Here is a 14,924-nt window from a genome sequence, read left to right on the forward strand (position 1 = left end):
ACATATTTTGATAATACTATTCAGTATGTGTTGGCAGTTCCATTTTAAAGGGCATATTATATTCTGTGTTCTTATTTGCCCAGTTTTAATTTAATGATCAGATTTTTTTCCTTAACAGGTGCCTATAAGCTAAACTATTGCAGATAGCAACAAATTCAAAAATAAAAAAAGTTCCATTTCTGATTAGTACTAGATCCTGATTCAGCTTAATTTTGCCAGCATGAGAAGCTCCAGTGGTGGCATGCACTCTGTTTTGTAAGAGAGCCCTCAGTGATGCCATCAAGGCCAGTTGTTGCATGGTCACTGGACACACTGCTTGCCTGCAGGAGCCCTCACTTGGCTTGGGACAGTACAGGGTGTTCCCCTAGGGATACACATCAGACCCCAGATGTACTCAACAGTGTAAGAGCTCACTTGAGGGCACACTTACCTGATGTGTAAATGGGCTTTGGCACTTTATGCGTACTCCAGACATATCCATCTATCTTAGTCCATTTGCGGTGACATCATATGACTGAAACTGGGCAGAATAGAGTCCTAAAGTCCTTCTTAGAAGGCTACCACCAAGGATAATATAGATGCCAAATGTAGGCTGCAAGCATGCCTGAACTTTGCACTACTTATGGTAGAAGCTGGGGTGCACAGGAGACGTAAGCCACTGAAACCAGTGGTATTAGTGACAACAGTCAAGTTCAGGATTTCAGGTACTGAAATCTCATTTTATCTTTTTATAAATCAAATACATCAAATTTATTTTTTTATAAATCAGTAGGGGCTTCTGGCATCTTTTGAGACAGCAACAAACTGTTTTCCAAAGACAAACAAATGAATTCAGCCTTCATAATCACTGGGAATAAAGTCAACAAAACCATATAATGACTATCTAGTTTATGATTACAACTGATCAAAGTAGTTATTATTAACAAAAAGTAATGCCACCAAAATCTTTGACATTTTTAACGTAATTTTAAGACCCTGTCTCCAAGAGTTTCACCTTTGAATAGTCCTAACGAGAGTAAAAAGTATTACATTTTTTATTTTCATATATATATTATATATAAAAATAAAAATTAGTTAGGAGATTGTAGTTCACCTTACACATCCAGTTATGTGCATCTACCTTCACAATGAGCCCATTACATACACCTCTTCATCACAATTTCATGAAAAAAAAAAATCTCCTTACAAGATTGCATAGACATATCATATCTCAGAACTGTTTCCCCTAAGTGGCTCTTCTGTATGCAAAATCCAAGGTAAGATCTTTGCTCTCACTACACAATTGCGAGCTTTCATTTTCTTGGGGGAGCTGGAAGTCATTAGGAACTACATTTACTATAATCTTGGTTTTAGAACTTTGCTTGAGGAGACAGGGGACTGCTTCTAGAAGCTTTTCCTTTAAGGACATATCCCTTTTCTCCATTCTCTTCCAAGCTTTAATGTTCAATACGCCAACCTCTTTATGAAATGGCTCAGACCTTTGTTCCTCTTATGTTTATAGCAAAAGATAGGACCCTCACAAGGCTAGTAGTCATAAAAAGTTCACCCAATCATTTTGGTTCACAAAAATGACTGCTTACTGGAAAGTTGCAGGGGTGGGGTGTTTCAGCCTGATAAACCTAGTAAAAAATACATATCGAAGTACCAGAGTGATCTGATTTTCTGAATGGGCTTGGGAGATACTGTTTATAATCAGGCTTATGGATTGTTATGATTCAGTTGAGAATCATTAAAAAGGGGAAACATAATGGTAAATTGTTAGAAAATATTTCAGTAATAAGGACTCTACTGTATTTCCACTACCAACCCTAGGGAAGATCATGCTAAATAGAAAACTCATTTCCAAGGGCAGAAGCCCTGATACTTTATTGCTAGATTCTATAGCAATTGGAGCTCACTTACAATAAACTTATAGTACTCTATATAAACTGAGAAGCTTGTATCAAATTCAGGCTTCCATTTAAAATAGATATTGTCGATATTAGGCTTCAATTAAAGAAGAAAAGTAACCTTCAGTGCTTATTTTTTTAAAGACAAAGTATAAAAAAAAATCACCAAACTAGGTGAAAATTATTACATTTCTCCAAAAATTATGCTTTCTTCTATTTCTTGAGACAATACAGTTTGTGATTCACAGGGTAACTGGTATCAAACACAAATTAATGAGAGCTCTTATAAGCAATTTTATTCCTATCAATAATGGCAGACATTTACAAAATCAGAAGAATTTTTGAGATCACCTTAAAAAATAACTTATAAAGCAGTGATATATGCAACATAAAACAGTTCAGGAGGGAAGAAGGAAAGCAAACTTTAGTAATTAAAATGTAAACATGAAAAACCCCAGATGTAATAAAAGTCCCTACTCCTCATTTCTACTTAAGATGTCATGTGACAATATTTTACAATGTCTTGCAGGTTTATATATGTATGTGTGTGTTTCTATATCACACACACATATATACATTAACCTATATATTTACATAGACAGATAATTGTTTGCAGTTCCATCTTGGGCAATTCTGTTACGCCACTCTACTGTTGTCTCAATGTGTTTGGGACCCAATTTCTTGGAAAAACTAGGGAGATGGTAGGAAAAAAATGGTGGTTCTGATTGCGTCTGAGATCCTTTTGTTAAACTGTACACTGGGACAAATAATTTTCTTCTGTAGTAGCTCTCTGAAGAGAGCCAACTCACTGTGGTCTTCATGAGTAGACTTGGTAACAGATCACACACTCATTGTCATGCTAGGGGAGTACTGAAAAAAAGAGGAATCCACATTTTAACAACAGTTCTTTCCCAGGTGACTAAAACCACTTTTGGACAAGAGCAATGAGTTTAAATGTCAACATGCTATTTGAATTTTCTCCTAAAATTGTACTATAGCACATGCTAAGGCTGAAGTTCATTTTGTGGTATCATAACTTCTGTTATACTTCTATCATTATGTAAAAATATAGCTATTGCTGATGAAATCAATTCACTTAGTTTCAGTGTCGGGCACTGCTACTTGGATAGTGTGATGAATCAATATTTCACTGATGCTTTTCATGCCTTTTACTGGTCAATTTTGGCTACTGGAGGGATTTAGCTGGTCAAGATAGCTAGTCTCAAACAGACCAGCTACATTTATGGTCACTTGAACCACATAACTATTTTGAAGGGCTTTTTACTACTTGATGGGAAAAAGGTGAAGATATGTCTGACTGGAATTAAACTAGGTTTTTGGCTTATTTTTAAATTCTGTATTATAGATTTTATGAGGCAAACTGAATCAAGTATCAGTGGTTATTCTTTATGTGAACTGAAAATTCAATCACCATATTACATTATTATTTTAACACAAATTGAACTACAGCCCTTATACAAGCTATAATTGACCTCGTTAGCAATACTTCATTACAAATAATCAATGGGACACCACAATGCCTAATAAAAATGCACATTTATATGCTTATTTTAATTTGTATTTCAATTGAAACTTATAGACTGCAGAAATACTTAATTGGCATAAAATCTTCTAAGTAGATGAAAATGTTCAAATGCAATAAATAATAGTGTTATGAAAACTGATACAAGAAACAGAAAGATATTAATTTGCCTTGGCAAAAACAGATATGCAATAAAAAAACCTACCAAAGCTAGATTTTTGAGGTGGCCATTTCTAAGTGTCAAAACATATTCGGAAAAAGCATTTTGGATGGGTCTTCTCTGTCATATAAACTGCATAGAATGGACCACTTGGGTAAAATCCATTTTGTCCCATATAATGTCTCTGATGGTTTGTCTGCTTTAGGGCTTACTCCCGTCATGTGCTGAGCCCTCTCATAGTGGGCCCAGCAAAGCTTATCTTACTAGTTGGGTCCCAGATTCATTCAGGTAGGAAAACTAGGAGTATGCTTACTACCAGTAAGTAGTAAGCGTCTGAGAAAACTAATTTTCTTTTGAGTACAACTGATGTCCTTCTTTCAATGAGTTTGGTTTGGTGAACTGGTCTGCCCGCTGAATCAGACTGTTTGTCCTCAGCACAAGTAAAGCATGCTGAGTTGAGAACTAACATGGACTACCATGACCAAGGATCACATTTAATGGAGATTTTTGTGGCTACTGCTTTTTCTGCAGATTTTGAAACATCAGTCTTTTTGCTTTGTACACATCAATTTTCTCCAATACTCCAAACAATCTGAAACGTGCCCTCTTTATGAGGACACAAATAGCTAACATGCAGAAAATACTCCCTCTTCTTCTCACCAGTTTAAGAAGCAACTGCCCCCCCAATCTGATTTTCATAAAATTTGCCATGAACTTTGACTGTTGTGTCATCTAAGAGAAACTGTTTAGTCTTCATAATTTCTGAGCTAAATATCACCACTGGCATAGTTAATGGAGTTGCACTCACTTCTGAACAGCAGTGATTTCCAGTAAGAATAGAAGTGTTGAAGTCACTCAGCACTTCTGAAAAATCAGGCCACTTCTATATAGGAACCTAAACATGGATTTAGAAACCCAACTTCAGGCACACGAGTATTAAAATACTAGTCTTGCTTTGTAATGTTTTTTATACCATGTTTTGCTGCCTCAAACATTCTCCATTTTAAAAAAATATAATTTTTCCCAGAATGAACACTAGAGGTCATATTTGCTTTCTTTGCTCTAAAAGCATGCTACATCTTTTCAACGTAAGATCTCTTGGTGCTCTAATTATATACTTCACTGTGAATCTTGTTCTAAAAGACATCACTGCCCTGCAAAATACATGGTTCAGGAGTCAAAGTTTGAAAAATCAAAAATTGAAACACTCAGATGTAAAGATCTGCCAACTATGTGTATCTAGGCTGTTCAGATATTGCCTGACAAATGCCCATTGTGCATTACTGAATATGTATGGCATAATTATTACTGCTTGACAGATTTAACTTTCACTGACAATTGACCTCTTAATCTAGAAAAAGAGCTTCTGCAGTAAATCTACACTTCCCACATTTTTAAGTTTCAGCTCAACTTCTAACAGTATTTGGCACAATTTTTTAGTGAATCAATACTATAATTTTAGAAGCTAGTAAAAAACCACATAAGGCACAGCATTGCATTACAGGTACACTACAAAACTGTTTGTTCTGGCTGTTATTTTTCTTATTTAAAATAAAAGTTCAGGGATAAAGTTTTGCCGAGTAAAAAACTACTTTACTTACGCTCTCACTCTGAAAAGGGTTTAGGAAGTTTCCACCCATCTCACCATCATCCCTGGGAGTGCCAGGCTGATTACTCATGCTCATATTACTGGGAGAGTTCTGTTAAACAAGATTTTAAAATACAGATGAAACATTAAAGATTTCAGTTCCTTTCCCAGCTTCACCTAGCATGTCAAAAGAGTATCTATACAATGCACTGGAATTTCTGAACTTGAAAGATAAGTCTTTGTAGAGTTCTGTATGTTTCAATTACTAATTTTAACCTGCAAAGAAGTATTTTCTCCTCTGAAGTAACAACTATTTACCTGTAATTCTTGTTTTCAGGCTATAGCCAGCATGTTCTCCTACTAAAGTTGGGAAAAAGTATAAATGGTAGGAATAAATATTATCTCTGAAACTACATTAAATCAGTAGGATCTAATCAGTGGTATATGAGCATGTGCCTTGAAATATGTGAGTTCAGAATACGTACTTAAAGGTAGACATGTTGACAGACCTGGTCTACACAGACCTTCGCAAATCAAGGCCTGTATTTGAAGTATTTGTTCATAGTGTGTAATTTGTTGAAATAACTTCTAGTTCAAATTTTGAGTTGCTAAACACTTCACCAAGAGCAGTTATATACAGAGTTTATAGATAAATGAGTTAACAAGAGTATTAGATATAAGACTCATGAATAACAGTCAGCCACAGGATTTGCCTTATAAACATTTTCAGGAGGAGCTGTACTTTTGCTATTTGCTTGCACAGAGCATAATGCAGTAGGGTCTTCATCTACTTTTTGAGTGTCTAGGTGCAAGTGAAATGCTAATAAATAATAACAATAGAAAGACTCCCGAAGGTAAATTCTTTTTTTATGGAAGTGCTCCTGTACAACCACCTCTATAATGTTCAGAAAATGCTTTCAAGATTCAGTCACAAAAAGAATAAAAGTACATAATTGTCACAGAAATTATTCAGCATCAATAATCAATACATGATTATTGTAAATACTACAAGTAGTTAGGTGTGTTTACAAAGTTGATTTGTGGTACCCTACCATGCCTGGGGCATGGATTATTCTCTTTCCATCACAGTTAGACTGCTATTAATATGGGCTTTGTGATGGAAAAGGAACAGTCAGGGAAAAGGGGGAGTGAAATTATGAACTTCATCATAAAACATTTACTATGTCTATCACAGTTCTTCCCTTGAATTTTTTTAATCCAGAAAAAATTAAACACAAGATTTACAAATACAGCATATACATATGTACATATCTGTACATATACAAATGCATCAGGCTTAAAGTTAAAGCAGGCTTAACACAAACCTAGTATAGCCAATGGGTAGGCTAACAAAATGCGACTCAAGGTAGAGTATTTGATCAAAGTGACCAAATGATAACATCTGTAAGAATCATAAATGAATTTGTCCTCTTTTTCTTCTGTTAATTCTCAATTACAATCCTAACACAGCATTTCTGTTAGGTTACAGATTTATGAAGCTTCTTAAAAAAAAGCAAAATATATCATATTTGAAAATACGTGTCTGCAGTCTTCATTTAGTATAACTAAGGCTGCAATGGGGCAAACTTCAAGTGAAAAATAGGAAAAGATAAAGTCTCCTTACTGAAAGGCTGTTGATAAGTTTTAAACATATTGCCCTAAAGGAAAATTACCATTTCCACCTGAATGGGCAAATATGTTTGTGGGTTGTGCTGGTTTTGGCTGGGATAGTTAATTTTCTTCACAGTAGCTAGCATGGGGCTATGTTTTGGATTTGTGCTGGAAACAGTGTTGATAACACAGGGATGGTTTAGTTCCTGCTGAGCAGTGCTGACACCGAGTCAAGGCCTTTGCTGCTCCTCACCCCACCCCACCAGCGAGTAGGCTGGGGGTGCACAAGAAGTTGGGAGGGGACACAGCTGGGACAGCTGACCCCAACTGACCAAAGGGCTATTCCATACCATATGGCGTCATGCTCAGTATATAAAGCTGGGGAAGAAGAAGGAAGGGGGGGACATTTGGAGTGATGGCGTTTGTCTTCCCAAGTAACCATTACGCGTGATGGAGCCCTGCTTTCCTGGAGATGGCTGAACACCTGCCTGCCCATGGGAAGGAGTGAAGGAATTCCTTGCTTTGCTTTGCTTGCGTGCACAACTTTTGCTTTCCCTATGAAACTGTCTTTATCTCAACCCACGAGTTTTCTCACTTTTACCCTTCTGATTCTCTCCCCCAGCCCGCTGTGGGGGAAGTGAGCAAGTGGCTGTGTGGGGCTTGGTTGCCGGCTGGGGCTAAACCATGACAAGGTTCAGGCTGATGTATTTATTTTCAGTTATAGATGAAATGTAAAATTAATTACATAACCGCCATGAAGACATAACTGTTTTTAATTGGCATCTGAAATGCAGCTTATAGAGTAGGGTCAAGACTCCTCCCTTAGCCCTGTTGTTTTCTTCACAATGTAGTTCACTGGTTTTCAAACTGTGATCCTCAGATCTCCAGGAATCACTGGACAGGAGGTGAAGGGTCCATCAAAGGCAACTAAAAATTAACTAGCTAATTAACATCAGACAATGAAGTTTGCTATTCAGTAAAGTTATTATACCAAATATTTAGGAATCTACAGCTTGAGAAAGGTTGAAAACTATTGCTTTAGTTCAACCACAGCTATTGCACCTGAAGCAGGAATTAATTCAGGGAAGTCCTGTTGCATGTGTTATGTAGGAGGTCAATCACATCAGTCCCTTCTGCCCTTAAAATCTATGAATATATAGTTTAAAATTAAGTTTAAAATTAGCTTAAAATTTAAAATTAATTAAAACCCACTAAGGCCTTGTCACATTTATTTTATATGATGCTTCCAGACTTTTGTTCATTCCTTGGGGATTTACTCCTATTTTATCTTTCTCTGTGTAGTACTAAGCTTTGAAATTCTGCAATTGCTACAGTGCGCCAGGCCCAAAGATTCAAATTCCTGACATAAATGCTTTTATAGCAACTCTCTGGGCTGCTTTTATTGCCAGTATGGGGTCTAGCATTGTAGCACTAGCTGAGTTTTTCCAAAATAAATATTTATTTGATGACTGCAGAAATTCCACGGGCACTGCAAGAAACACTGGTTATTAATGTTTATTTAATATGCATAATTTCAGTTCATTTACTTTCCCCCATCTCAATCTACTTTATGTCAATTCATCAATTCATATTTATAGATTTTTAAAAAGTCATGTTTTGTCACTCAGCCAATTAAATTAAAATCTTCTCTGGAAAATGTAGCTATGAATTCTGTCAGCTGTAATGATTCTACCAAGACTGGATTAATTTTCTTCATCTCAGTCATAATAGATAATCTGTTCCTCTAATATGTGTTTTACTCCATTGAAATCCTGTGCCTGGCCTTGAGCATCTAGCAACGTGTACCCCAAACTGTGTTAACTTCAGTGAACAATTTATGTCACATTAATTAATAATCTGGAAATCTACTTGTGAAAAATCCAGTTGAACAACTAGCTGGTGATGTATAAAGGGAGACTGTTCCCTTAACAAGAAGAATCCTGGTAAACTATGTACAAAATTGGAAGGCAGCCACATATTAATTTTGCATGCATCAAACCCCAGAAATCTACTATTCCTTGCATGCAAAACTTTTCCAATCAAGTTCCAAAAGTATTATATACTATTACCTACCTGAAATTGCTAATGCTATATACAAGACTCTGCCCACACACTTTTACTAGTATCAATTAAGGCTGCATATTGGGCAGAGTGCTACTCAGAAAAAGATATTTAAAAGCTATTATTTATAATGGTATAACAATACAACACTTACTTCCCAAGTAAACATCACTTTTCTTTTAGCTATTTGAAAAAGACTTGCATCAAATATGATTTCCATTATGTATTTATTAAGGTTAACAAATTACAAGACTTCCAGGTAAATTTTTGGATCCAGTTTTTCTAATAATCATATTAGTGCATATGCTGATACTTAATACCAGTGGGTTGGATACAGGTTTTAAAAAATAATTTTAGTGGCAAGCTAATGGAAATGTTTTCTACTTTAAAAATGCTGTATTTTGCAAAAAAAAAAATCTGAAGAAAAATTATAGACACTGATTTAAAATGTGCTGTATGCTTATTATCTCATTGGAGGTGTATATTGAATCTACCACTGTACACCTGAGCACAGCACAGCTAAGGCAACATGGTCATTTCAATCCACTGTTGTACTCTTCACAGGGCCTGAACATGATACAGATATTCAAAACTTACAAAAATGTAGCACTGCTATAGATGTTTTTCCCTCATAGCCCCAAAATGGCCTAAGAGGCATACTGCTGTGGTCCTACTCTCCATGAAAGGCCATGGAAGGTTGTTCTGAGGCTATAATCACCTATGTAATTTTAAAAGGACTGTATCACTAATTGAAGAATGCTTTCTGTTTTTTGAACATTTGAAAGTGTATTTTAAATTAATTCATACTACAAACTTCTATTTTAACCCACAGGAATTTAGGCCAAAATTTTCTTCCCTTTTGACATGTGTTTGTATCTCATCATATCTCAGTGCTAGCCTGAGAGAGCATCTACAGTGACATCCTTAGTATGACCAGAACACGTGCAGACAAGCCTTAGCCAGATTCAAAGTGGCAAAGTCTGTACTGAGAGAGATCTAGCCACAGCGCTGTAGCACTTAGTCCTGGGTCAACCAAAAGATGCAGGCAATTAATTCACTCAAACTCTCATTCCTTTTTTTTTTTGAAGGTCGATAAGAATTTTGTTACAGCAATTTCAAATGAATGAGTTATAAAATTTTAACTGAAACAATCCCTTCATCAATTCCATATTTATAGATCAAAAGCACGAAAATACAGGGAGACAATTTTAGTGATATTTTTATTAGTTTTAGTCAGTTACATCTGAAGATGCTGAGTACAAAACAGTATTTTACAAGGACAAATTTCTACCACTTTATCAACACTGAATAAGCTCATTAATTCCTTATTTGAATAAGTCCCTACATTAATAATGATTACAGATGTAGCAGTTTTTTATTTTTATGGAAGAAATGACACATTTAAGCACAATATTATTTTTGTAGCTGCAACACCCCTACAGGTTAAACTCACATTCATTTTGCATATACTATTTTATGGTTGTGTTTAGTATTTAATGTTTGTTTAACAGTTGTATCAAAACAGTGCTTTTTTTGCAACTACTTTTTAATCTAGCTTTTAGGGACTTAGACTAGTGATTAAGATATTAATATTGCCTTACAGAGGTGACAAAAGGAATCATGCAGTGCATAAAAGTAACATCCTAATTACATTTTCCCAAATTTGCATTCAACTAGAATTGATTATTAGAACTATATTCATTTGTCTTAACAGTATGGAAGATTATAACATGATCAATCAGATTATGAACTGGATATATGTTAATCACATTCATTAATACACATTGTTATGCAGTAAGAAATAAGTCTACTTATACTCCCTATTGATTATAGCTTTTAAACTTTCAATTAATGCTAATTCTGTCTGCACAGCCTCCAAAGAGCTGACAAGCAGAAAATGTACATACCTAATAAAAAGTTTAACAGAGACAATGAAAATATGTTTAAAGTGAAATATTATTCTAAAAATTCCAAAAATTTTACTAGATACTCACTTTGGAAATACTGTCCATGTCTCCTGAGCCTTAAATTAAAATAGATAATTATTCAATTAGTTTTGAGCTGAAATTAATCTAAGAGCTTATTTTTCATACTAAAATATATAGTGTAACAGCAGCATGTTAAAACATAACTGTGCTTGAACTCCCTTCCTTCCCACTGTCTCTCTGAGTAAAAGTTTACAGTCAGCAGAGTGAATAATGTTAGTCCTTTCTCTGTGTACACACCTAATGCAAAAAAAAAAAAAAAAAAAAAAAAAGGAGAAAAGAATGAAGGACACATTTCTGATCTGTATCAGTTCCTTGAATGGCATCCTTTAGGATGAGACAGCCTGACACAACTCAGAAAAGGATATGTCCAACCTCCCTGTCCTCTTAGCCAGATACTGCAATTCATTTTGGGTACGTACACCTGAGGAAGATGTTGCTTCAGCTTGAGGGGGAACAAAAAAAGCAAAATCATGGATAACTAGTAAAAGTTACTGTTGCTGACAAAAATGATCACCATTTTTACTGAACTTCAGCTACCCAAAACTCCATAGAAGACTGTTAATTAAATATCTCTAGGGTCAGCTGGGGGGTGTTTCATCAATGTCTTTGCCCCCAGAAGCAGAAGCCTACTACTGAAATTTGCTAAAATTACGTCAACTTTGGATGCATTACAAATACTGATGATGACAATATCTTTCAGAAGAAAGTAGGTGATCCTGAGGACTGGAGTAATAGAAACCAAAAAAAATTAAATATAATGAGTGCAAGACTAACAAAAAGAATTTTTCTCATATTCTGTAGCTCTCACTTGGTTGAAGCCAAGAATAAATGAAATATAATTTAAGGATGGATGTATCAAGAAAAGCATTTCTAGAAGCAACAGACAGTAAACAATTCTGGTCACCTATTTTCAGGAAAGACAAATTCAAACTGGAATAGTGTCAGAGAAAAACAATCAAGAAAATGGAGTTATGGGAGGAGACTGAAATAGCTTGGTATACTTAGCCAGGCAAATTAAGGCTGAGAAGGAATATGATTTCTCACTATAAATACACCAGATACATAAACATTAGGAAGAGGAAGAGTCATTTTGTCATGGACAAATGGAAAAATTTTGGTGGAAATCAGAAAAAGATTTCTTTCTAACCATCAGAGGCATGAACAGGTATCCAGTAGAAGGGTTGTGGTCAAAGAAGCTAGAGAAGTTCAAGATGGAGTTTGACCAATTTATGCCTATGATTATGAGACATAACTGCCTACTACAGCATGGAACTGAATGCAGGAGACCTCTTCCAGTCTTACATTCCTAAAAGAACTCCGGTTTCATTTTAGAAATTAAATTAACCTTAGAAAACAGTTGTTGTTAATTTGACTAAACATGACATAATTTTCATTAGATAAAATAACTAACCAACTAGGTACATATAAAATCCATCTGTAACTGTTTCAATGGTAATTTTTCTTTTAGCTGAGAAATAATTCTTGGACTAATATAAGTGACAGAAAAAGATGCAATTATCATTTACAGGTTTTCATTTACTTGAACATAATGTGCATCATTATTAATTAAAGCAACAATCCATTTTAGGATTGTAATATGTAAAGAAAAGCTATAAACCCACAAGATGGCCTTATGCAAAGTAATATAGGAATTTCAGAGACCTGCTTGCCAAGAAAAAAAGACAATTCTATTGGGAGTTAGATGCATTTTGTTGAATGTTAATTGCTCAGAATATATCTCCTAAGTGAGGTTTGATGGTTTAGTTTTTTTCTCATCTTGGCATAGCCTTTTCTGATTTCTCCCTTCTTCTTACCTGTTTATACTTCCTGTCTCACAGTCTCCAGCTTCTAGGCTACAACTGTGCTAATTTTCCATCCACCATGGTAGTATGGATAGAAGCAGGGGGAACAGTGACAGCTTGGCTTCTGCTTGCCCATCATGTATTTGGATTGCTTGGATTTTTCCACATAAAGAAAAATGTTATTCAGCAGTGTTGCAGGTGCCCTGTGTCATAGGGCCAGCTCCCAGATGTAAAAGAGAACCTTGCTGGTCGACAGTGGGGACAGAAGAGGAAAGAGATCTGAAGTCTTTGCAGACTGAGGTTCCCCCCTGTTGTTGCCCATATGAATGACACTCCTTGGTGCAGACAGAAGTGAAGAACAGAATACAGAAACTGTATTCAGAGTTACTGACTTGGTGTTATGGTATGAGTACAAATAAATACAAGGTATTTATTTACCTTGTGGGTATGGAAGAGGAAGGCATAAAGCATAAATGCAATTTATTTAGCTGCAGATTGTTGCTTAAATCCCTTTCAAGTGTCTATCATCCATCCAGCAAAGAATAAGAGCAGAGTTTGCTAGGATAGTCAGGGGATAAAGCAGTGCATGTTTTGTAGAATTGTGTAAGGCTTCTCCCTTAGATAAGAGTCTTTCAAAAACCATAGCATCGAAAGACAGGAAGTACTCTATTCTTCCTGCCTCTGCATGCCCTGACAAGAATGCATGTTCTTTCTTGGTGCACTAAAATGGCAACTGTCTGAAACCGCTTATGGGGATGGAATAATAAAACTAAAATTTAACAGACAGAAGGCTAATTATAGAACAAATAAGGATATCAAAATATGGGATAAAACCAGCTTAACACATACATCAATATATGTAATAACTTACTTCCATGTACTTGATAAGAACTCAGACCAGCATGTCATAATGACACCTTCTCAAGTTTTTGAAAGAGGAAGAGAGGTAAAGAAAAATGGGTCTTATGCCATCAGTTCTACATTACTGTGATGGTATACTTATAGAGTGGTTTGAAACAACTGGATTAAAATTATACTCTGTTATATAAATAACATACAGTATTTTTCTTCCAGAGGTGCATTATATAATCCAATTCATATGCTTAAAAAGTATCTTAATATTTCTTATTAATGTATATACAGCTTTTTTAATTTTTAAAAGATTTTAACATATGGTCTCCCACATAACTTGGAGAACTAGTCATAGAAAATGGCACTGGTCATTGTAAATTCACAACGTTCATAACATTTACTATTATTACCTAATGATCCATTCATATGATGTGAATCCATTCCACCCAGTCCACTCATAGGTCCATCTGACCCTGGCCCCATTGGAAACTATAAAAGGATCAGACATTAAAAAATATTACTGCACATTTTTTAAGATAATCTAATAAAAAAAAAAATAATCAGAAAAAAAAAGGTAAAGGAAAAACGCACAGTCCCATCTCTGAATGTGAAAGTCAAGTGAAAGTCTTCCACGTGATGATTGCAAAAAGTGTCATTGTTTTTTTTTACTTTTTTCCAATGCTACCTTCATCATTTTTTGAGAAACTCATTTCTGTAGGCTGGCTAATCTACTTTAATACTTTGTACATGATTTTCAAACCTGCAGGTGCTGACCTAACTCTACTCCCATTGAAGTTACAGAGAATTTTACTATTCACTTCAATTAGTAGGTGATTAATTAACAGTTTTCAAACCCCACCCTATCTATACTGACAGTCAGACTACTCTGCATTACCTTTGCAATATGATCAGTTTCTTACAGATTTAAGATATTAACCTTAAATTCAGTTCTTCAAAAACTTAAAGGCATTATCATTACAGAACATTTTCTAAAATTCACTGCATACCAATTTAGCAATATCTAAATATCTATATTCTTAAAGTTTTATTGTCCTTTTTTCAAAAGGCCCACAATATGGACTGTAATTAGATGAAATATGGTTGTAATCAGATAAATACAACAAAACCGAAGGCATAGATAGAGATCAGAAAAGAAACAAGTTCTATCTAAGAATTCCAATTTTTGTCATTTCTAGAACTGCTGAAGTTTGGGCTAAAATAGTCACCAGTCCGGTAGTTAACGAGGCAAATACCTAAATGCTATAATTAGCTTTCATTCTTGACACCTTATTTAGATAATCAGGGAAGTTTGTTTCTTCTTAAAGGTATTGATTTTATCCTTTTTTACAGAATAGCAGGGAAACATAATACTGGGCCACTTTCAACAGTTTTCTTCTCCCTCTTTAGTCATAGAGACTTTTTTATAATGA

General features: G+C 35.1%; 1 protein-coding gene across 3 annotated transcripts in view; it reads right to left on the minus strand.

Annotated features, from left to right (window-relative positions):
* Window positions 1-2,106: 2,106 nt before the first annotated feature.
* Window positions 2,107-14,924, minus strand: part of LOC140650494 (single-stranded DNA-binding protein 2-like) — a 227,020-nt gene continuing 214,202 nt past the window's right edge. For all 3 annotated transcript variants that reach the window (XM_072858846.1, XM_072858845.1, XM_072858848.1), the window contains 4 exons: window positions 13,905-13,983; window positions 10,847-10,875; window positions 5,194-5,292; window positions 2,107-2,759 (listed from right to left, as the gene is read on the minus strand). In XM_072858846.1, the coding sequence (XP_072714947.1) occupies window positions 2,730-2,759; window positions 5,194-5,292; window positions 10,847-10,875; window positions 13,905-13,983 (237 nt within the window). In that variant the 3' untranslated portion in view covers window positions 2,107-2,729. The remainder of the gene's footprint in view (window positions 2,760-5,193; window positions 5,293-10,846; window positions 10,876-13,904; window positions 13,984-14,924) is intronic.

This window comes from Ciconia boyciana, chromosome 4, assembly GCF_034638445.1.
Source record: "Ciconia boyciana chromosome 4, ASM3463844v1, whole genome shotgun sequence".
Classification (NCBI taxonomy): domain Eukaryota; kingdom Metazoa; phylum Chordata; class Aves; order Ciconiiformes; family Ciconiidae; genus Ciconia; species Ciconia boyciana.